Source organism: Cyclopterus lumpus, chromosome 12 (assembly GCF_009769545.1).
Source record: "Cyclopterus lumpus isolate fCycLum1 chromosome 12, fCycLum1.pri, whole genome shotgun sequence".
NCBI classification, from domain to species: Eukaryota; Metazoa; Chordata; class Actinopteri; order Perciformes; family Cyclopteridae; genus Cyclopterus; species Cyclopterus lumpus.
The window spans coordinates 11776698-11799271 of record NC_046977.1 but is presented as its reverse complement, the minus strand read 5'-3'; the positions used below and the strand labels follow the sequence as shown (position 1 = coordinate 11799271).

General features: G+C 41.3%; 1 protein-coding gene across 2 annotated transcripts; it reads right to left on the bottom strand.

The window, feature by feature from the left end:
• Nucleotides 1-1556: 1556 nt before the first annotated feature.
• On the bottom strand, nt 1557-22044 carry npdc1a (neural proliferation, differentiation and control, 1a). 2 transcript variants are annotated; one of them, XM_034547491.1, is made up of 9 exons: nt 21692-22044; nt 11947-12096; nt 4979-5089; nt 4555-4773; nt 4021-4087; nt 3173-3263; nt 2940-3019; nt 2691-2790; nt 1557-2595 (listed from the first exon to the last, which is right to left on the bottom strand). In XM_034547491.1, exons 1-9 carry the CDS (start codon nt 21795-21797, stop codon nt 2524-2526), a joined length of 996 nt encoding a protein of 331 aa, XP_034403382.1. In that variant the 5' UTR covers nt 21798-22044; the 3' UTR covers nt 1557-2523. The 2 variants fall into 2 exon arrangements, with proteins under 2 accessions (XP_034403382.1, XP_034403383.1); XM_034547492.1 differs by having other exon boundaries at nt 4555-4770; nt 21692-22013.
• Nucleotides 22045-22574: the final 530 nt, after the last annotated feature.

Below are 22574 nucleotides of genomic sequence, written 5' to 3'. Positions count from 1 at the left end.
GGATGTATGTTTTTTTTTATGTCAAGACATGCATCTACACTTGTCATCTCAAGAAGTGATGTGTGAGTTTCATTTAGGGGCTGATGTGGTTAATAAATAAGCACTCCTGAGAAGCTGTTAATTAAAAACGCTCTAAAAATACTGGTGTCGTCTAAAAATGAGGGGAAGGTCTAAATATCTGCCTGAATGACACTGCAATCTAGAGAACTAAAATATATTTTAATTGCTTCATTGTGATGTGTTTTAGTCAAATAAATATGGACATAAGAATCAGTCTCTACTTTTTAAAAGTTACTGATTTAACAAAGAAATAACCCTGGAATGTAAATACTGCCCATCTTGTTGAGCAGCACAAACGCCTCCCTCAAACAAGTCTGATGGCTTTTTGATTTTCTTCGGCCCTGCCTTTGATAACAACCTTTACAGACCCTCCACCCACCCACCAGGTTTTTATCTGAGGGCCAATGGCTGCTTTCCTTCCACTGTCCTCCGGCACAAAGAGCTTTTAATGGCCCTCGGCGTGCGGCTCAATGGGGACAGGAGACTGAGACTGACCCCCACACACACACACACACACACACACACACACACACACACACACACACACACACACACACACACACACACACACACACACACACACACACACACACACACACACACACACACACACACACACACACACACACACACACACACACACACACACACACACACACACACACACACACACACACACACACACACACACACACACACACACACACACACACACACACACACACACACACACACACACACACACACGCCAGGGCTTGAGGCAGAGGCCACACTAAATGTGTCATACTGCGAGGTGCCATGTGTGATGGCAGAGTTCATCTAAACAGGAAATGCTGCAGTTTGACTTGAGTCTAACTCAGAAAGGCTAAGTGTATATTTAAATGAGTCTGACTTCCCTTATTTTGTCATCATTTCTTTACAGAATTGCTCACTAAAGTGGTCTAGAGGCTTGTTTTTTGTGGGTGTTTTTATGGGGAAGTGGATTAATGCCTATAGTTTGCATGGTCCCATTTGATCTTAAATGTTTCGTACACACTGGTCGGGTCTTGGTCTTGGCTCCGTAAAATACTCTCGTCATGGTCATGAATTGGTCTCGACTGCTGACACTATCACATACTGTTCTGGATCAGCTTCTTTCAGCTCTTCATTGAAGCTATATGACGTTTAAACTGAGTGCCTTCATGCTTTCATCAAGTGGAATATTTAAATTGCATTATTTTATATCTAAAATTCAGTCTGAAATATTTGGTATCTTTAGAAAGTTTGGGATCCCGACTAGAATCTATGAAGTTTTGTTTGGCAGCACAACATTAGTTTGTATTGAATAATTTCAATGTATTTCCCACCAGAGAATGAGATCAAAGTTGCCGACATTCTTTGCATTACGTTTAGACCTTTGTTGCATCTCTTTCCCTAATTGCCTAGTTCTCGCAACTATCACAAATAAAAATATAATATATATAAAATATGTATACCAAGCACAAAAAGAAACAAAGTACTTTGCACATGTGGTAAAAACTTTAATTCCAATCCTTGGTCTGCATGTACAAATATCTATAAAAAGTGAACACATTCACTCTTTGTATGTACATTTTGCAGCAAGAAGTTAACTTGGGCCCGGACAAGAAGACAGAGAAGAAAGAGGGACAATACAAGAGAGTGATATTTACCACCTACAGTATAGTCAATCACCAACATTTCATTCAAGTGCTCACTTTTACTGTACGTTCCTCCTCCAGCAACAAGATGCATACATACATACAGGAGGCAGAGTAGTTCAGCAAAGCATTGCCATTATTCAAACACAGTAAATCAAACCATGCAAACAGACATCATCAAGTACTTCATTTTCATATATATTTATATTCTATAATCTTAAAATATTTATGTGCAGCTTATATGACAAGGAATAAAATAGGCAACACAGACAGTAACAACCTTGTGTTGTGCTCGGGAGTTTTTTTTACAGAGGTATCACAGAGATCTGATCTGTCAGGAATGTGGTTTAGACACTAGCTATGCATGACAAAACGAGGAGAGGGCACCTGTTTCTCAGCTTATGCATGTGTGTGTGTCAGTGTGTTGTACACGTCTGCAATTGTATCACATTCTTTGGAAATAGCTGCAGAGATTAAGGAAAGTAACAACGGTGGAGGATTAATCTTAACTCAGAGACAAAACACCTACAGGGACATATCTGGGAGGACTCTGATAACATTATGTTAAAAGACCGGAATGACAAAATCAGTGTCAGAAATAAATTAAAGAATCCAACATACATTTGTAGTAAAAGCCGTACTGGGGGCAGATATAGTAAAGGGAGCAACAAGAAAACAATCATTTTTGTATCACCTCTGCCAGGATCCTCCATTTCTATATGCATGCAATGTGAGACCAAGTGGTTTCCACCAGAGAAGTGGCGTGTATACCTGTGTGTAAATGTGTGTGTGAAGTGTCCAAGATTTACTTGTGATTCCCCTGATAATGTAAAGTCGAGTCATCAAACAGCGGGTTCTTCACTTCCATCTCTCCAGTCTGTAAAGGAGTGGAAAAAATGGGTTTTCAGTCAAATAACATCATCACAACTGTTTAGTTTGTGTGTGTGTGTGTGTGTGTGCGTGTGTTCTCACCGGCGCAAGTCCGGGGCACTCGTATACAGTGAAGTCTCCGCCCACTTCCTCCTCATCTGATGTGACCTCGGAGTCAAGGACTTTCTGTTCAGGTTTGTTACTGAAGAAGGGAAAAAGACAGTGGAGTTAAGGCGAAGAGGTGACAAGGTCAGAGGAAGTGGTTGAACTCTGCATTAAGACATGAGAGACAAGAAAAAGAGGACAGGGAGGAGTGGCACAGAGAGCGTAGCCCAAAAAAATAAAACGTACTTTCCCATAGAGAGCATCTGCTGTTTTTGATGTTGGTAGTGATACATTTGAGCATTTTGGGCCAGAGTCTTATCTCCCATCTGAGGATACAAGAGCAGAAGGAAGTGTGTAGACACGTTGGAAAACATATCTTCGGTGCACAATCACATCTTGTTTCTAAAGAAGAAGTGAGAAATAGAAACTAAGCAAGCTCTAACAATAGCAGTTAGGTGAAGAAAAAGCTGTGTGCTTACAGAGGGAAGGTTTGTGGTGGCAGAGGGTAGGCCTGCCCCTTTGAAAGCAGGGTAGTCCACCTTCTGAGCCAGGCGCTCGTCTTTCTGCAACCTGTGGGGCACATTATGAATCTGAGTTTCCTGCCATTCTGAAGGCTGTTTCCTGTGCTTGGCATTAAAAACACACTTTAACCGAAGCTCACAGAGCTTATGATACACGAAGCGCAAGTGGCAGTTGGCTTTTAAGGGTGATCAATAGTTGTAAATGTTCATGATGAGTTGAAACAACCAACATAAAGTGAAATTGCCTGAGACGTCCATTCGGCAAATTATCACTGGTCATAAAATGAAAAAAAACAAAACAACTGTAGTTTTATCAGAGTTATTTACTCTGTCTGTGAGGTTTTAAATCAACCAGTAAACCTCGAGGCAATACTTTGTTCTACATGACTTTTAGCTGAACTGATAGTTGAATTAATCTCTGAACGACTTGAGGTGAAGGCTGACCCCTCAATACAATGTTGCGTAGTTGATGTTGTTTTCTTGCTGGCATTGAACACTGTGATACATACTTCCATTTTAATATTATAAAGCCAGATTAAAATTTGTTTTCTCTAAATGTTCTTTTTAAAAAAAAAAAAAGATCTCCATGAGTGTAAATTATGCACAATTATGTATATTATAAATCCTCTCCTCCATTCATTCTATCAATCTATAAGTATTAACAATCAACGTCATATGGTTTGTTATGCAATGAATCTCAAACCCAGATTGGTCTTTCTAGTGAATTTAATTTGGTTTAGAGACAACAAAAAGATAAAATCAAGCGTTCTCTTATGTTAATTTTGAATTCAGGTGTTGAGACTTACTTGACGTAACAGACGGTTGCCAGGGTAACTGCCACGATGCCCAGCACCACACACACCGAGATCATAACTGTAGGTACAAACGAAAGAGGAAAACAAAGAGGAGGCATGTTAAGGAGTAAACAATGAGTGATTGATTACTTCCCTACTGAGACGTCTTCTTTTATGGGTGATGAATATAATTATATCTTAGCCCATTTGGGTTGTTATGATCATCTTGGGTAAAATGATATGCAACGCATATTATCACACTGGGATGAATAGAATCCAATGTTCATTTGGGACAAATAAAGAACAGAAGTGATTTCATCTTGCTGGCAAACATCCAGACAGCGAGCACTAAACTGCTTAACAAGAGATGAGAATGACAAAATGACCCAGATAATAACAAGCTATAACTTGTTGCATTGAGGTTTTATCCACCATCTGCTTGCATCTTTATCTCGTACCAGCACTGAATTATATAGCATCAGGCTTTCACTTCCTAGGTGCAGTTAAGCCTTCTGGTCTGTGTTGAGGACATAAGATCGTACTCACTGACAATAATGTTGTCACTCTTGGATGCCGGCACAGCTATAGGACCAACTCGGCCCCGAACTCCAGTGGTCCTGGGCTCGGGGGTTGGTGTGATGGGGAGGGCAGAAACCGCAGGGGCTGGAGTGGTGGCGTTGAGGATCTCAGTGAGGAGACGATCCTGGCTTGTCTGTTGGAGTTTGGAGGCATCTGTCTTGCTTTTGTTAACATCTGCTTTGGCTGCTGGAGAGAGTCAGGAAGACACAAACAGTCATCATCAAAGGCTACCATGAGGGAAAACCACAATATCTAATGGAGGGGAATGCCGACTGAAGGACATGTGGGCATAATATCACTGAATACTCTCTATACTAGAAGAGCTTAAAGTAAATCCCACATATCCACAATCAAAACTGTTTTCTTTTTAAATTGCGGTCAAGGCTCTTACCAGGATGTTTGGACTGCCTTGGTGGTTTGATCTCTGTCACTTCCTGTTTCTCAATGACGGAGTGAATGTAATCGATCTCTTCATCCAGGTCAGGGTAGAATGACACTTTACCTACAGACAAGATTTAAAGTTACACTGATCAATTTAAACCTTAATTAACTCAAGTATAAGTTAAAATTAAATAAAAAAGGCAACAGGAATTACAGATTACATGTAATGTTGTACCTATTATAGTGACATAAAAGGCGTCTTAATATGGACAAGGTACCTTCATTTATACACATAACATAGAAATCAGTTACTAACTAGCGACAGTCACTCCATATGCATCACAGGGCGAAACACCAATGGCCAAAGTTCTGATATTAACAAATAATTAGCCATAATATTAAATTAATTACATCTAAATCTTCAAACAGAGGTGTACCCAATTATTCTTTTCACCATCCTATTCTGTTAATTAATCAGCAGATTTTTTTCTTCGATTAATCATTTGGTCTATAAAATCAGTGGAAAATAATATCCAAAATGATTGATCTAAACTGGGAAAAAGCCTTTTGGTTTGAAAAACACATCTTAACTTTTATCAAAATAGTTGCACTAATTAACTAATCAGCTCAAATGTTCCTAGTTGTTGTACCTAATCAAGTTTGATGTTGGGCTTTTCTGTCTGAAAAAAACATATTTCTTCAGCGTGGCCACTTTTGTGACTAACTACTAAGAAAGGGAGAGCCAGAGAGCACATGCATGCAGTTCAGACACATCGGTGTGTTTTTCCGGGTCTTGCCTCTGAAGTGATGAGCAGGGAGTGTGCCCATGTGTGTTGTTTGTTTGTGGACTGATAAAAAAGGAGACAATACTAAACTGTTGTTAACAGCCCTTGGGGCCAGACAGTGAGCCGCATTCCTGCAGTACTGCCGAGGTGTCCAGGGCGACCAGGGCCGATAGTGTGTGTGTGGCCGGGGGAGGAAGCACCGCGGGGGGCAGGAGCAATCAGCCAAACTTTGGTTTCACTGGGTCTCAGTGGCTACATTCACAATAGATCCCATAGCGCACTGCTAATGACAGTGATCAAAGTGCTATTTCCCTTCATAAAAGTTACCCTGCAATATATCAAATACAAAACTATAGGTATTTGCACGCAAAGCTGAAGAGGCAGCAAGTCATGTGAAAAGAAGAATAACAAAATAATATAATGGCAAAAAGCTGAAGTTGCTTGCGTTGCTTGCTAAAGTTGATGACCGATTCAGCGTCCTTTGCCAAAACAAGTTGTTTTGATTACTGTGGAAACCAATGCGGATAAATAAATGACCAGTGCGGATAAATCTATGTAAACAAAATGTGTTAAAGCACATTTGAACACCACCTACATTGAATTAATGATTACATTGTCACTTTTGCTCCTGAAAGCCGGCCATCTGCCTGAGCTAATGTGTATAATATGACATGCCAGCACTTTCACTGCCTGCTTTGTTATTTTCGTACCCCCCTCCACTAATGGCCATTTAGTGCACTCCATGGCAGGTGTCTGTGGAGGCGGGATGCACCATCTGTACTTTGCAGGTGGTTGAGAGCTCCAACTGTGCCCGCGTGCTCACCAGGAGCATGTTGTAATACAGGATTACATTTTAGAGGAGATTTTCTTTTAAAAAGAAAAAGAAAAGATGTTCATCGCATATTTCTTAAGTGTGGATTTATCTGAAATCAGCAAGGAGATGGTGACAAATATGTGAGCAGTTTTTATTGATATGGAAATCCTCAGGACCCTAGCAAGGTCGAAGTTGATAATTCACAACAAACAAAACAAAAAGGCGGTGATTTTCTGTATGTGTGTGGTTTGTCACACACTGTCTAAGCACGCACACCTCTCCTTGTGTAAGAGAGTTTTGTCACCGGCTTGATAATGACCCATAACCTCTTGAGAGGCACCCAGGGGGCAGTTGGGTACAACAAACAAACAAACAATAAACAGCTCAACAGGGATTGAGGATCACACACATCTGTGCCGTTCCATTTTCACTCTTAAAAAGCATTCACCTTTCTTCCTCCCCCAAACCACATGCTTGAATGTTGCTCTCCCTTCCTGCCCCCTGGTCCTTGTTTTAAAACTCTAAATCAGACAGATTTCACAGATCTTGCCACATTTATGTGGACATTTGACTGTAATCTAAACAAATTTTAATTTGTCGACTAATCATTTAGTTAATTTTAAATAGACAGATCTGGAAGAGCTTCTGAACAAAATTACCATTTTAAATCTTGTGTTTACCAGAGTTGAGTTGTTAGTCGTAGAAGGGCCAGTTGTAAGTGATCACAGGGCCTCTCCCTCACAATGAGCATGTCCTCAGTCCTGTCCAATGATCATTGGCTTATACTCAGGGTGTCCTGCTGCCCTCTAGTGGGAAATGGAATATGTGGTGTACTTAGAAGGAAGAGAAACAGCCAGAGAGACTTCAGGTGTGACATTACTCTCTAAAACCAGAATCTTGACCGACTCCACAGCGAACAAAAAGCAAAACGGGGTCGGCCTCTTTCAGATCTTTCTAATGAATGCGCTTCTTCCCCAGTGTATGGAGGGTAGGCCTGATAGGAGATTATAAGAAAACAGATCGACAAGGTCACAGTTTAAACAGAAACTCGTATCTACTTTGTTAGTTAGCCTGTTTAGAATGAGGGAGTGGTGCACAGTTAGTAATGTTTCCCATAAAATCTAAAGTTGATACGTTAGTGCAGTGGCGCTTCCTCTCTTCTGCTATAAAAAGTTAACCACAGATGACTGCAGAGCTTCAAGTAAAAACAATGTGCTCACCTTCAGTAAACAGTCCCGCCTGTCTTTCATCCACAGAACTTCAGTTGCCAGTATCTGCTCGTAAACCTGCTATGGCCTCCTAATTTCTACAATATATTTTTTTAATCAAGGGACATTGTTGAAAATATAAAATAAATTAGTGTTTCAAATAATTAATCTTATTTTTCAAAGTAATCTGAAAACAACAACAAAAAGTTTTAATTTTTGTAATTACAATTGTACCCACAAAAAGGTACACTTTCTTCTAAAAACAAAAATCACTTAATGAAAAAAGAAATGCAACTTTGAAAATAGAAGAAGCAGAAGCCCCTTCCTCCTCGTCTAAACACGAACACATGAGCAGGTCTTAGCTGTTGTATCTGCGGTTACTTCTCTTGCTGAACGGTGGTGAAGGTTGAACTGAAAGTGTAAGAACTGCAGTTGTTTCACACAGGATTATGTTGATCCTGTGGCGGGGCACCTGAGCCGTAAGAACATTTGAAATGCATCAATCTGGTGCACTTGACAGTACGATTAAGAGGCTAGATGTATGGAGCGGTAGCTGCTCAACGCTGCAGAGGAAATGTGCAAAGAGAGTCAGCCGGCCCACCCCATGATGAGTGTAAACATTATGAAACTATGTGGTGGAGTAAAATATACTATATTCATTAATAATAATAATAATATAAGTAATGGGAAACACTGAGGAAAGTGTTAGCTACAACATTCTAAACTTTAAACATGTTTGCATTGTGATGCCCTGGCTGAACATTATTACACCGTGCAGTTACAACCTGTGAAATTGTAAAAAGCTACAGAAATGTCACGTTGAAGCTATTTGATAATTGTGTAAAGTGGAAAAGCATTATGTGAAGAAATGATGTTATTCTCAAAAGGTGTAACATTTTGTATTTAATTGCGAATTAACTAAAACTGTAATTTGGCGATCTAACTTCACGTTATTTAATTAAAACTGCTGCAGGTTATCTGTTCATGTTTTGTGTTGCTGAGCCCCTATAACAGTTGTTTGAATGACATTGTCTCTTCAGTGTGTCGATTGCTCCATTATATAGATTATATAAAGTAAAAAAATATAAACATGCATTCACAAAAATAGTCTGACATGGAGACAGCCCTGCCTTTAGCAAATACACTGCATATAAAAGAAAGCATACAATGTGCATACTTTGTGCGTCGGCTGGACAGAGGACATGGCTTTGAGGCATACTGTATGTTTACCAATGGCAGCGCACGCCTCCATGTCAAATACAAGCAGGTCCTACTTTCAATAGAAAGTGCTGCCGGTGTCTTGGACATCTACTCTGCTCGTTCATCCTCTTCAAGTTCATTTAGAAAATGTTGACATTTTAGACTCCTTGCAGAGGGGTTTCCAGTGATTACAATAACTTTGAATTCCTGCAATTTATAAGCACTCAACGCTACAGTATTTTTACATAAAACAGCTACTACAGCCAGAAAAGAAAAAGCAGGATGAGTGACGAGTGGAATCCTGGGTGCTGTAAACCAAGGACGATATACCGATAGTTCCTGCCCTCTAGTACATACGACATTCAATTATGTATTCCTTTCTGGCCCACATAAACATCTCAGCATCCAATTATCGCAAAACACGTTGTGTTTGTGATATTACTGTGAAAATTCAACCTGGCTGAAGGGCCAGTGAGTCAGCTTGATGGTGATGACAAGATGTGTGCTTGCTGACAAAACAAAGGTTTAGTCACAAGCGTATACGTGCGTGAGTGGGACAAGTAAAAGAAAGAGAGAGAGAATGAACCGACTACTATTACTACTGGGGGTGCAGGAAAATCGTGCGTCAGAATCAACAGTTTTGATAATGTGTATTTTTCATGCTTTATTAAGTGCACAAACATTTGACAAACAATCAGCTGTTTAGTCCTGAAAACACAGCCGTTAGAATTCCTCTGAGGGGACAAGAGAGTGTCTTCAGAGGTGATATTTGCAGCGTGTCATGCTGCCAAACCACCGAGGCAGCAGCTGGACTGCCGAATCCATCGGGTCTTGATGCATTTTGACAAACCAAATAAACCAAATGTTCATCTGTTCATTTTGTGTGTGCACACCGCGTACATGTGGCTATGCCGGTGTGAAAAAGAGACAGAGTTGGTCTCCCATGCGGATCACTGTGTGCTGTGGTCTCTCAGGGGTTTATGTAACCACTCGGGAGCTTAGCTGAGGCTTATGATGTGCTGGATTCACAACACCACATAAACAAAAGCGTCATGAGTTACAATCCGAAGTCTGAATAACTGATCAGGTTTTAACGTCGTAAAAGAAACCCTCCTCTCTACACGATGTGACCTTTCTCTGCAATACGCCCTCACACTAATCTCTCCTTCTCGTGTTTTCTTCTCTCTCTGATGCTGGCGCCAATAATTTGAGCCAAGTTCGTATCGTCTCCTGACGCAGACCCATCTAAATTATTAATCCTGCAGAGAACACACAAACACACACACACACACACATAAATACAGTCCGTCAGTCACACACAAGCCAAGATGTATACATTTCTCTCTCTATTTCTGCAGCGCCATTGAAACCCGGTGTGTGTGCCAGCAGTGCAATGATGTCATGCCATGGAAATCATAGAAATATGATTTATTGTTTTTGCCGCTTGGCTCTGTCGTTGAATAAATTAGAGTCAGTGATGGAGATGAAGGGCGAGAGAGAGAGAGAGAGAGAGAGAGAGAGAGAGAGTGAGGGGGTATGTTGTCTGAGTGATTAAAGCCGGTGCGGGGGCGATGCGGGGGCGATGCGTGTGTGTGTGTGTGTGTGTGTGTGTGTGTGTGTGTGTGTGTGTGTGTGTGTGTGTGTGTGTGTGTGTGTGTTGCAGACGCAGCAGGGGCGGTAGGGAATAAAAAACACAGGATCGGACCATAGTTGTCAGAGATATAGATGAGGACCACAACAAGGAAGTAGAGACGGGAGAATTGGACAAGAAAAGAGCAAATTAGAGGAGATATATGAGATACGGAAAAAGATGAGAAACAAGGAAGCTACGGTTGACAGGGGAGGAGAAGGAAGGCACAGAAGCAGTAGGCAACTGAGAAGAAGAGGTGGAGTGAAAGAGAGATGTGGGCAACAGGATACTGAGATCAACTGAAAATAAAAGAGGCAGTGACAGAGAATGAATGTGCAGTGAAGATGGAAAGGAAAGCAGAGAAAGAGTCGGTCGGTACACATTTACATGCACGCTTGTTGGAACTGTCATTTAACATTTAAGCAGGTCGTCTTTGTAGAATTGAGGTCGCAATTAGTCAGTATTAATCAATCTTCAATTTTATCCGGTCAAGCTGAACCTTTTCTGTGTTTTACGACTAGTGATAAAGAGTAAAAAATATATATTTACGATGAACTGCTTTGTCTACAAAATGCGACGTTCATTCCTTGTTTCGTCTGACCAAAAGTCCAAAATCCAAAGATACTCACGTTACAGTGATATTAGACAAAGAAAAGCATCAAATCCTCACAAGCTGGAATCAGACAATATTTGACATTTTGGCTTGAAAATTAATTTAAAACGAATAGCTGATGATTGAAATAGGAGCTGTCATTTCAGCTCTAATTAGAACAGAAGTAATGCTTGTGTGACGTTTGTTGGATTGCTAAACTGACTGCCTGCACAGTAAAGTCAAAGATACAAAGAATGTAATATAAAATAATTTCGTGGGGCGACTATGGGTCAGTGGTTAGCATGCCCGTCTTTCAATCAAGGGGTTGACAGTTCAATCCCCGCCCTAGTCGATGTGTCCTTGAGCAAGACACTTAACCCTGCATTGCTCCCCGTAGCTGTGTCTACGGTGTATAATTTAAAGTGTCTTTGAGTATCTAGAAAAGCACTATATAAATTAAATGGATTATTATTATTATTATTATTAAAAGAAATTGCCCTTCTATTTCTTGATAGTGTTTTCAAATATTAACCTGCAGGGTACCAGACATCCTTGTAAATGTAAAATTACCTTATCTTACAAGGTGTTTATGCGCATATCAAAACACTGAATTAGTCGGTCAGTGTGAGTGAAAGAAAACCCGGGTTCAGCTATAATGTGATCAAATGAAAACCAGCTTGTGTGTAGTGATTGCAAACCTGCCTGAGTGTGTATGAGTGTGTGAAATGTTTATAGAGTATATTTCATACCCTGCTGATGGTGCCTCTTTCTCACAATGCAGTGACCTTCCTTGTTCTCCTCCAATGGGGAGAGGCAGGGGCCACATCGGGAGGAGCCAGGTCTGCAGAAGTGGCGTCCATCTTTAGCACAGTCTATGTGGTGAGGGCACTGATTGCCAGCTGGGTGGGGAGAGAGAGAGAGATTCATTAGTATCCCGACAACAATAATGTGATGCAGAAATAGTGCTTCTAATGAGGCAGTTATATACCAGTCTTTGTGTTAAAAGAAATGCTATGAAAGTGCTCTCATTAAGAGATGCTTCAACTTTACAACAAACTATTTCATTAGTCAGCTCTTCTGTTTCATTCTGAGAGGCTTCCATATGGGCACGAGTTGCCAGATAGGACGAGAATGTTTGGACAGGAAGAAATGTTTTACCCGTTTGATCTGAGTCAGGTTCAACCAAAGTAAAGACTGATCTCACAGAACTGCCCACAATCAGGTTAGATAAATAGACTTTTGACACAAACACAAACAAGAAGAAGTGGGTTGCAGATCCACAGCGTTTGGTAGCAGAGGGCAGGAGGAGCACTGGAGTGCAGAGCGGATAATGAGCAACGCAGAGCTGCACAGCAGGCCGGATAAAAGGTGACCAGCACAGTGGGTGTTTATGCTGACATAACAGGCAGGAGGTGATATATGGAGGAAAGACGAACCAGGTATTTCTGGGGGATAATGAGTCTCAAAAGGTCAGGGTTGTTCAAGTCTATAGGTGACAGAGCAGTGTAAAGAAAAAAGGGTTCTGCTTGGTGGGTGTATTTAAATGAGTTACTGAAGAGGTCAAACAGGTCTACTGTATTATTTATGTTTTCATAAATGTGTTCATTGCTACCTGTTTCATGTTGCTTTGATAAATGAGGTGTTACGAGATACAATATTGCATCTTCGTCTTGTTTTTCTGAGTACTGCTACTGAGTGCGGTCCCACCTCCTTTCTAAAAGACATGAGGAGAATTACACATTCATAACACATGGCAGGAAATCGCAGAGGGGGATATCTCAATGACCTCCATGGCAACAAGGCCTGTAACATCAGAATAGGCATGTTTATGTGTAGACAGGGAGGGTTGCAGCGATGAAGATAAGAGTTTTTTTAAATTTGCATACACATGTGTAAATAAGCATGCATAGATACATTTATCAAAATAAGTTCTTCATCTCAATAAAAACAGACCATACGTATTCCAAGATTTAATATTTACTGTTTTTTGTCCCTCAGTTTTTAAATGTGCTCATTACTTTGCACTTGTGTGGATTGACTTCATAGGTCTGACCCCACGGATGTACATGGCCCCTTTTCAACATACTCTACTACTGCTGCTGCTCCGTCTGACTGGGATGTCAAATGGGTTGATTAACTTAAGTCATTGCACATCCCCCTCTCCTTATGTCACTCATAAACTAGCATTTTGCTTTTTGCTCTGGCGGGAGGAGTCGTCAACATCAACACAGAGCTGCTGGAGACCCGGGGCCGACAAAATAAACACAAAATCAAACTTCTTTGTAGTAGCTTTACGATGCACTGTAACATCTGTTTTGAACTCAAATCAAAATCTAAACATAAATCTTAAAACCACGTGAACTAAAAGCTAAAGAAAATAAATAAATAAATAGCAAAAATGAGCAAATCTACACTTTTCAACCACATCACCAATTTTGATGTGCAAAACACCGCAGACGGTAAAACAAAAGCGAAGACATGCACACGGTTACACACACGGCCAATGCGAGCGCACACACACACACACACACACGTCGACTAGTCTGCACATCGCAACACCGCCAGGGAGATGGACACACACGTCCACGTCTTCTCCTGGTCGGCCTCAGGGAGGGAGCGGTGGAGTGACGCATGTGTAATCTGAGAACCTCTGTGTCAAAGACACAGGAGGAGCAGGACGGGGATGCTTGTGTGACATCGGAGGCTGACAGGCCAGTGGTGTATTCACATCCACAAAACCAACACGCAGGTATATAGACAACTCCCACAGCGTCTTCGGTCGCTGCTTATTGATTAAAGTCTTTTTTTTTTCCTTCTCACGCAGCAACAACTCTGTCACTTTTATGTTTAATTACTGCCTTACCTGCTCAGCCCCGATGCCAAGTTCCTCCACATCCTTGTGAGTGCTCATCACTCACGCTGTTAATTGTTTTCTCTCCTCTTCCTTCCCCAGTTGTCATGGCGTCTATTTTTACATGGCATTTTAATTTCCCTCCAGATATCTATTTCACGTGTTCTTGTTGATTTCCTATAACCCCGAAGATAATGTCACTGGAAATAGATCTCAGGGCATGTGCCAATGCGAGACATTGTCTTAGTCAGTCAAAATATAACTGAATCAGTTTTTCTTCCCTCTGTCAGCTACTGTAGTCTCTTACCTGACAACTTTCATTCTTACTGTCGATCACAAACATAACTGCAGTCTGCTATATTCCAAAGATGCAGTCCATCAACTTGTTATTTTAAAACCATAACAATGTTCCAGATAAGCCCAGAGGTCTTTGTTGAGTTGAATTCTGCATGGCTGTGATTAGTTAAACACTGCCCAAAGCAAGGGAATGAGTAAATCGTCTCAGTTCTCAACTCCATACCAAGCCAAGGGTCACGACACAGGACCCTGCTGGTATCTTCTGAAACATGCTGCCCAGGCATCACGTCTCTCTCCTTCTTCTTCTTCTTCTTCTTCTTCTCGGCCCCCCTCTCGTGTCCTATCCACAAATTATTCCAGCGACTATTGTTTACGACTCTTTGATCCGACCGGTGACTGTCTGAGGATCAAGGGCTGGCCCAGGATCAGGTGCAGATGGCAGCACTGAAGTCAGAGATCAAACATCCCATCCCTCTGTAAAACTCCTTAACCTCTCTTCGTCGAATCAATTTGTCAAATGTGTGACTGTGCGTTTGTATGAGTGCATGTTATTAGCGTTGGAAATCCCAGACTCCCTCACAATATTTCATACTTTTGGACAAAAGAGATAAACAAGGCTTTAGTCTCAAACTGTTAACATGCACCCAACAGTATGTTCACATGTACTCTCATTTAAATGTCAGACAGCCAGTGGTGGGAACAGCCAAAGAATGAAAGTGTCTATAGTAAAGCAAGGAACACATATGACTCAGTATCACAGTGTGTTGAGATATTGTTGCAATAATGTAGGTATAATGCATCACAAGAGACTATATCTCAGTGGACAGCTGAATCATTCGCTGTATTTGTCCAGACACCACATATCATCATAAACAAAAAAGACCATTTGTAAATGCTGGCACATAAATGAGTCCCTGGTGTCAAAGACAAAAAAAGGAAGAGGAATTAAAACCTCGTTATGAAAGCGAGAAGGCAATGTCCTCTATAGTGTCTATCCGTATGATAATGGAGCCGGCATTCATTATTATTTACCAACCGTTGCATGAAAATCTTTTTGTTCCATCTTCATTGCGATAATATGACTTTGGTGCACCACAGAATACGGTTATACCAAATGTCATTTTTCATAAAAAGAAAAGAATACATGTAATTGTAGTTCTAACATTTCACCAGGCTCTGGTGAAATGTTAGAAGTCAAAAACAATCCTACGCAGCCACCACTGAAATCTAATGATGCTACTAATCTAAATATAAATTCTGAATAATATTAGTGGAGCCAAACTTTATCTGCAAATGTGCAGAAATATTGTGTTTACACAGAATGAATAAACATGCAAAACAAAAAAGGCATATCTCAACATTATAAAATGATGCTTCAAAGCTTCAAACTTGTTGGTACAGCCCTATAACTTGCACAAGTAGATTTAATTATTAGTATTATCTCACAAATACATAATGGAACTTTTTCTAAGCACAGCTGAATCTATGAGGATGCTGGTCATGATAATTCTATGACAAAAGCAGCTCAAATCGATGTACCAGCATAACAAAAGGTGTCACACAGGAAGGCGGCCCTGCACCAACAAACCTCCCACACGGTGCCGTGGCTAATTAGAAAGCTCAATCAAGGAGGAAAATAAATACAAAACAAGATACAGACATATGGAGATGGAGATGGAACAGACACGTTCCTGCAGCATTTCAAGTCGTTTGGTATCGGCGAAGACAGTGAGAAAACATTATGCAACTCAGAGACACAGAAAGTAGTCCTTGGAAGGAATGAGACATTACTTTCTTAAAGCATCTGCTGCTGCTGTTGCCAGGCTGTGTGCTCACTGCTCAGCAGCAGCTCTGCCAGAGAGCTGAGAGGCAAACAGAGGCCTGGTCACAGCCTGGAAAACAGCTACACTGGCCGACACACACAGAGACACACTTTCATGCCGCCATTAACTTGTGCTCCATCAAGCTGTTCTACTGCTACAGTACAATAAAATGTCACCCAATCTGTAATTGTGTGTGCGTGTGTGTGCGCGTGTGTGTGTTGGAGACTTAGGAGGAGACGTAGGGAAATGGGTCGGCCGGGAGGGTCATACACTCCCATTGTGTGCCTTTCCTGACCCTCTGATTGCAGACAGGAAGTTAGACAAACACTCCAAATCAAGTGGAAACCTTTAAGAGCTCTGCTCGGTGCTCTTCACTTGATATATTACCACACTGTTTATTTCCACATGGATAAAGTGTCTGTGCGCGTATGTTTGCTCATGTGTTCATGTGTCGCTTTTTGTGCAACCATGCTGCTATGCGCATGTTTATCCAAAACAAACAAATGCTGAGCAGCCTGTTTCTAGTGCTTTGTTTCAACGGGTATCATTTGGGACAGGCGCTGCTATTGTATGCTGCAAGTCAGGATTAGGCAACGCGACGATATGCTGTGTGAGCCATACAACAACATTCATTTGTCATTGTCAGATATTTTGCCATACTGGTTATACAGTAGTAGCTATCCTTTTTTGACCGCTGGGCAAACGCAATCCACCCCGTCCACGGGCACACGGATTTGTTGTTACAGAAACGCAGTTATGCTTTTTTAAATATTTTCTATAAGAGCTTAATGGCTTTATGGTAAAATGACAGATTGTTTAGTGATCCATTCTAATAGTTGTATTACTGGATCCCAAAAAAAGAAAGTTCTGTGTATTTAACTTATCTTAAAACTGTTTCTCAATTGATTATCCAGAAAGATTTCAATATCATATTTGTCACAACCGGCGGTGGTAAGGCGAAAACTCAGCAGCAGAGGAACCGACAGGAGTCACGGTGAGGTCAAAACAGAGTATTAACGAAGCAAAGTAACAAACACTCGGGAAAACCGATACAAAACACTATTCGTCGCAGGTGAAACACACAGGTTGTAGCAGGAAGGAAGGAAGGAAAGAAAGACAATCTGACAAAGGAAAGCAGGGGAGTATATATGCAAGGAGTAACCACAGGTGAAGGGAATGACAATCAAAAGACACACACAAAGGAGGCAGGGGAGTGGCTGAGAACAGGTGAAGGGGATGAACAATCAGGAAACACTGATATCGTCACATAAAATGACATCTACCGCTATAACAGATTGTTCCATATTGCCCTCTACTATCAGAACAATTGTGTGGTCATGATTTAAGCATAAAAAGGTGTAGTTTCTGGTTCCGTGGCCAAGGAATTAAAAAAAATATAGATTTTTTTTAAATCAGTCATCTCTGCGTCTTTAACAAAATACCGTAAAACTCTGCCACGTAAACTTACATCGCCTCACTTCTCGAAAAAACAGTGTCAGAAAGCAAATGACTAACTGTGTGTGCCTTATCAGTCTCAGTACCAGTGTAACGAAGGTGTTGGGTTCCCACCATAATCGGATTCAGGGACTCATGTAACATTTTTCGCCACACTTCGCGGAAAATGGGGCATGACTCAGCACCTGTTCTACACACTGCCGCGTCGTAATGCTGAGGAAGGAAAGAGCCGTAGTGGTGGTTGCGTGATGTAAAAAAGGTGAAAAGGCAGTGAATGGAAATGAAAAAAAGCCAAAGAATATCCTCGTCAAGTGTGTTGAAGGTGGAACAAGCTTTGTCTTTGTCCCCCCCTCATGTGGAGCAGTCATGCCTCTCCTGCGTTATCTTATCTGCGTTATGTCCTTTTTCTTTTCCGTTGCAATGTCTTCTGTCATGTCACACAACGACGAGTCCAAATCTTTACACAGTGGATAGTTACGGAGTCATTATCATGAGAGGCAAAACAGAACGGAACGGGGCAAACAGAACAAAGGTAGAAAGGGATCATACAATGGCAGCAATATATGTAAAAGCTTCCGAAATGACTCTTTTGTTATTTTCCTTTCCACGGTCATTATGTTTGTTAGCCTCTGGATGGCCCAGCTGTTGTTGGGAAAAGTCTGTTATGAACAGATTTCTGAGAGCTGAGTACACCTTGTATTCAATAAGTGGATTGACCAATGCAAACTAAAACCCACAAATTGATTGGGCGGATTTGTCTCACAATGACCTCAAAATTGGTTTCTCAATAACAAACCTGTTATATTTTTAACCCGGTGTGATGATGACACAATAAGGGGTATCTAGGACAGACATATTTCCAGAGTATGAGCACCACGGAAGACGTGTCAGCACCGACATTATTGGCACCTCAGACACGGACATTCCTGGAAAGGATGTGGCAACACACACACACACACACATGCTAACCGCTCACATAGTAAGTTGTCCCTTTTCTGATTTAGTCAAAAAAAATCAATACATTTTAATTGCAGGATTGGGTTTAACATTTTTTTTTAAAAAGACAACTGTCGGTACAACAATTAAGGTTAAGGGTAGTACTGAAAGTAATGGAGAATCGTATGTTTCATTCCAGCTAAACTGTGCTGACTCTGGCTTGATCAGATTTCTGGAAGCGCTCTGTAAGTTGATTAATTGTGGCCCTCTCATTTCCTGGAGAGGTCTGGTAGCCGATGGTGCGTTCTCAAATGAAGGTCGGGGAGAGATAGAAAGAAAGGAACAGAGCGAGAGAGCAGTGGTTTGAAGAAGCCACAGCAAAGCCTTAGCCGACCACTTATTCTTCAGACCTTCCAGTTGAGACAACGAGGACCACAATCGGGAAGATCAATAATATCTTTCCTGACTGTTGCAATGGATGGTTACCACCATATGTCATGATCATTTATCCTTTCTCTCACTGAAGAATGCTGGTAATGTCGAATCCCCTCAAAGACCAGACAAGCTACAAAACAGATCCATTTGAAGGCAGAGGAAACACGTGTTAGCTTTAAACTCTATGTTCTAAATGACTTCCTGGCAGCACCGAGTTCAAGAGTAATCTAATGTGTGAAAAGAAAGAGGCAGATTTAGTGATTTGCCATAAACACCTTTTAGATGTGGTACTATTATTATTATTATCATTGGCTAATCTTTACAGAGTCTTTTAATTGCATGCTAACATAGATCCACTAAATCTCCAGAGATGATACAAATGCCTACATACAAACCCTCATCTTCTCTGTGGTCTTTATACTGCATGCAGTGTGCGCCTGTCTTTTTCTGACTTTTCATAGCTCTTAATCCCATCTACAACGCCTGCAGATGACTAATTATGCTGCAAGGCAACACAAAAAGTGATTGAAAAACACTGCAGCCGGTGGCTGTGTGTGTGTGTGTGTGTGTGTGTGTGATACCGAGGATCTTAATCGTTAAAGGCTAATCTTGGTGGAAGGAAAGGCCGGAGGCGGTGGGTCTCTGAATAATCATCATAGCTCACACCATGACACACCTGGCATTTAAACGTGGCAGCACAACAATGATCAGGATGAATTTGAATATTGAGAATTGAAGTTGATACAGGGAAATGCTAAAATTAGAGCAACAAGAACATTCATATAAATGAATAAAACAATTGACTATTCTGCTGCTGATTCAACAGGCCCAAATAAGCCTGAATTATAGAACAAATAAGAAAGAAATTAATTCTGTATCTTGGCAAGCAGACTAGACATAATTTATGTAATTAATTGGGTTCATGGAGATTTTAAACAACTTCAATCCCAAAAACCAAATGTTCTGGGAAAGCTTTCTGGCATATTTACACATGATGCGTTACCATTTGCCGACTCAACCGACCTGATTACTATGCATTTCATGCTGTTGTCCCACTCCAGCTAAATCACCTTGAAACCTGAGTCACTGGTAATACTGAATGTGCTTTTGGGTGGTTCTGCAGATGCCTCTAATATATTCAACGATTTATAAAGTACCATTTACTTGAAAAATGCCCGTGGAGTATATATATACACGACGGCAATAACAATCATGTGCAGCTACATTGTGCTGTAATCACCTTATTTCACTTGGGAGTGAAGAAATGTATTATTTCAACTCAACAAAGTCGAACAACAGCCCACATACTGACACCGACACCAAGCATACTAGCATTGTCTTTGTACAACAAGAGACAAACTGGAGGCAACAGGGCATCTCCATCTTGTACAACATCCGGATTTCATTCCGTCACTGGAAAACTTCTCTCTGTCACCAAACAACCCCCCATCCTCCCAGATTTGTTATTCAGAACTGGAGAGGGGAAACAATGTTGTTTGGATTGGTTACATTATGATGAAAAGCATACAATAGCCAGACTTCACACATTTACTCTCCAGAAGAAAAAGAACACAGACACTGCGACACACAGCCTCTCTGTCGCGCATAAGCAGCATTAAGCTGCACTCCCTTGTGATATCACAAACAGCCTTCGGTGAGCTGGAGTGGAACACGACGACTGTGTGGATGGGTTTATGTTTATGAAAAATGTGTTAAAGTCCATAAATGCTGACAAGTCTTGGTCCAGGTCACAGCAATACATGTTGAGAGTGAGTGAGTGATTGTGTGTGTGTCCTCGGATAGAGGGGAAAGATTACATGTGAAACCCCAGCTGTTGGTTCTCCCACATGGTTTCTGTTTTAAAAGCTCAGAAGCAGATTATCTCCCCAGCAATCATCAATGTGTGGAGACCCAACACACACACACACACACACACACACACACACACACACACACACACACACACACACACACACACACACACACACACACACACACACACACACACACACACACACACACACACACACACACACACACACACACACACACACACACACACACACACACACACACACACACACACACACACACACACTTTAAAAATAGTTTCTTACCGTTATCATTTTCCAAATGTGGAGCAAATTATTTGTTTTGTTTTTTTGTGGCTGCTGCTGATATTAAGAAGTATAGGCTATTTAAAAAGAAGAAGAAAATACACTCAGGTAGAGTTATTACGTACTGGTTAATCAGCGAATCAAAGCAATACTGAATCAAACCATAAACAATTTATATTACAATCTATACCGCAGTATAATAATATTATGTTGTCTATTTCCATGGATGTCCTGTTGAATTGGACCGACAAATGTAGGTGTAATATTAACAGAATACAAATCGGGGAGAACACAAGGAAATGCACTGAGTAACCCAACAAGGAAAGGAATCGTCCTTTCTTTGTGCTCTCGTGTCACTGAGACGTACACATACCTGTCTAACCTGTCCACAACCTCCATCTCAATTGATGGGTTATCCCATAACTTCATCAACAGCTAACCTAACACCATAAACCATTTTTTTCCAGGTTTGTGTTCGTCACGAGCTCATTAGTTAAAGATGGCCCAGTAACGGATATTCGGGGTAATTGCTGCACCTGGTGCTGCTGCGTGTTCGTACCGCGTGTTGCTGCGTCTTTACCTGGAAGTCTGGCGCTGACAGGGACGACGCAGAGGAGGACAGCGGCGAGCAGCAGCAGCGAGGCCCGGCGCAGGCGTCCGTCCTGCGGGCTGGAGAGCAGCAGCATCCTTGGGGTCTTCTCGGTGACGGAGAACCGCAGACGGAGTTCGTCGTCATTCCCCCATCACTTCTGGTTTATGTTTCTATTTTGTTTTTGTTTTTTTTGTACACGAGAGAGCTTCAGCGCGGGCTTCACGCAGCGATGGTCCAGGCTGTCGAACGACGCGACGCAGTCTGTGACACACTGCGCACTGTAATCCGTGGCGGTGCTAAAGATAGCGGAGCTTCTGGCAGGGTTGGACGGGGGTGTGTGTGCGTGCGTGCGTGTGTTTGACATGCTGCCTTCATCGTCTCCACGTAAACTCCCAAATAAAAAACGGATGTATCACCCAACAGACAGCAGACTTGTTTTCCAGATTATTATTATTATTATTATTATTATTATTATTATTATTATTATATTTGTATGCGGACGGTCGGATACTGACAATCCATGATCAACCTGTTCAAATGTATTAATTGTTGTAAAGTCAAACATGACAATTAAACGTCTAACGGAGTAAAACCTGAAGAGAAAACTGTACAATCACTGACAACAAAATTATGATTATTGATTTTGAACGTCAGCTTTGGACATGCACCTTTTTAAATGATTTGGTATGCCTTTACCATACGATCCACCACATGCTTCTGCAAATTATGACAATCGAGATGTCACTGTTTCCCACAGCACCTGAATGCAGCAGTTTACTGAGAGATTACATACAGGGCCCAGGAGGTACGTGAGACGTGATGACGTGGAACCAGGTTTGTTGGTTTAAATAACATTAGATTAGTGTGGTTA

Excerpts from the sequence above, each read along its gene's own strand:
- npdc1a (XM_034547491.1), bottom strand. The coding sequence starts at position 21,797 with ATGCTGCTGCTCTCCAGCCCGCAGGACGGACGCCTGCGCCGGGCCTCG. Across the intron at positions 4,774-4,978 it reads AAGGCAGTCCAAACATCCTG|CAGCCAAAGCAGATGTTAAC; the intron begins GTAAGAGCCTTG and ends GACTCTCTCCAG. Across the intron at positions 2,596-2,690 it reads AGTGCCCCGGACTTGCGCCG|ACTGGAGAGATGGAAGTGAA; the intron begins GTGAGAACACAC and ends ACTCCTTTACAG.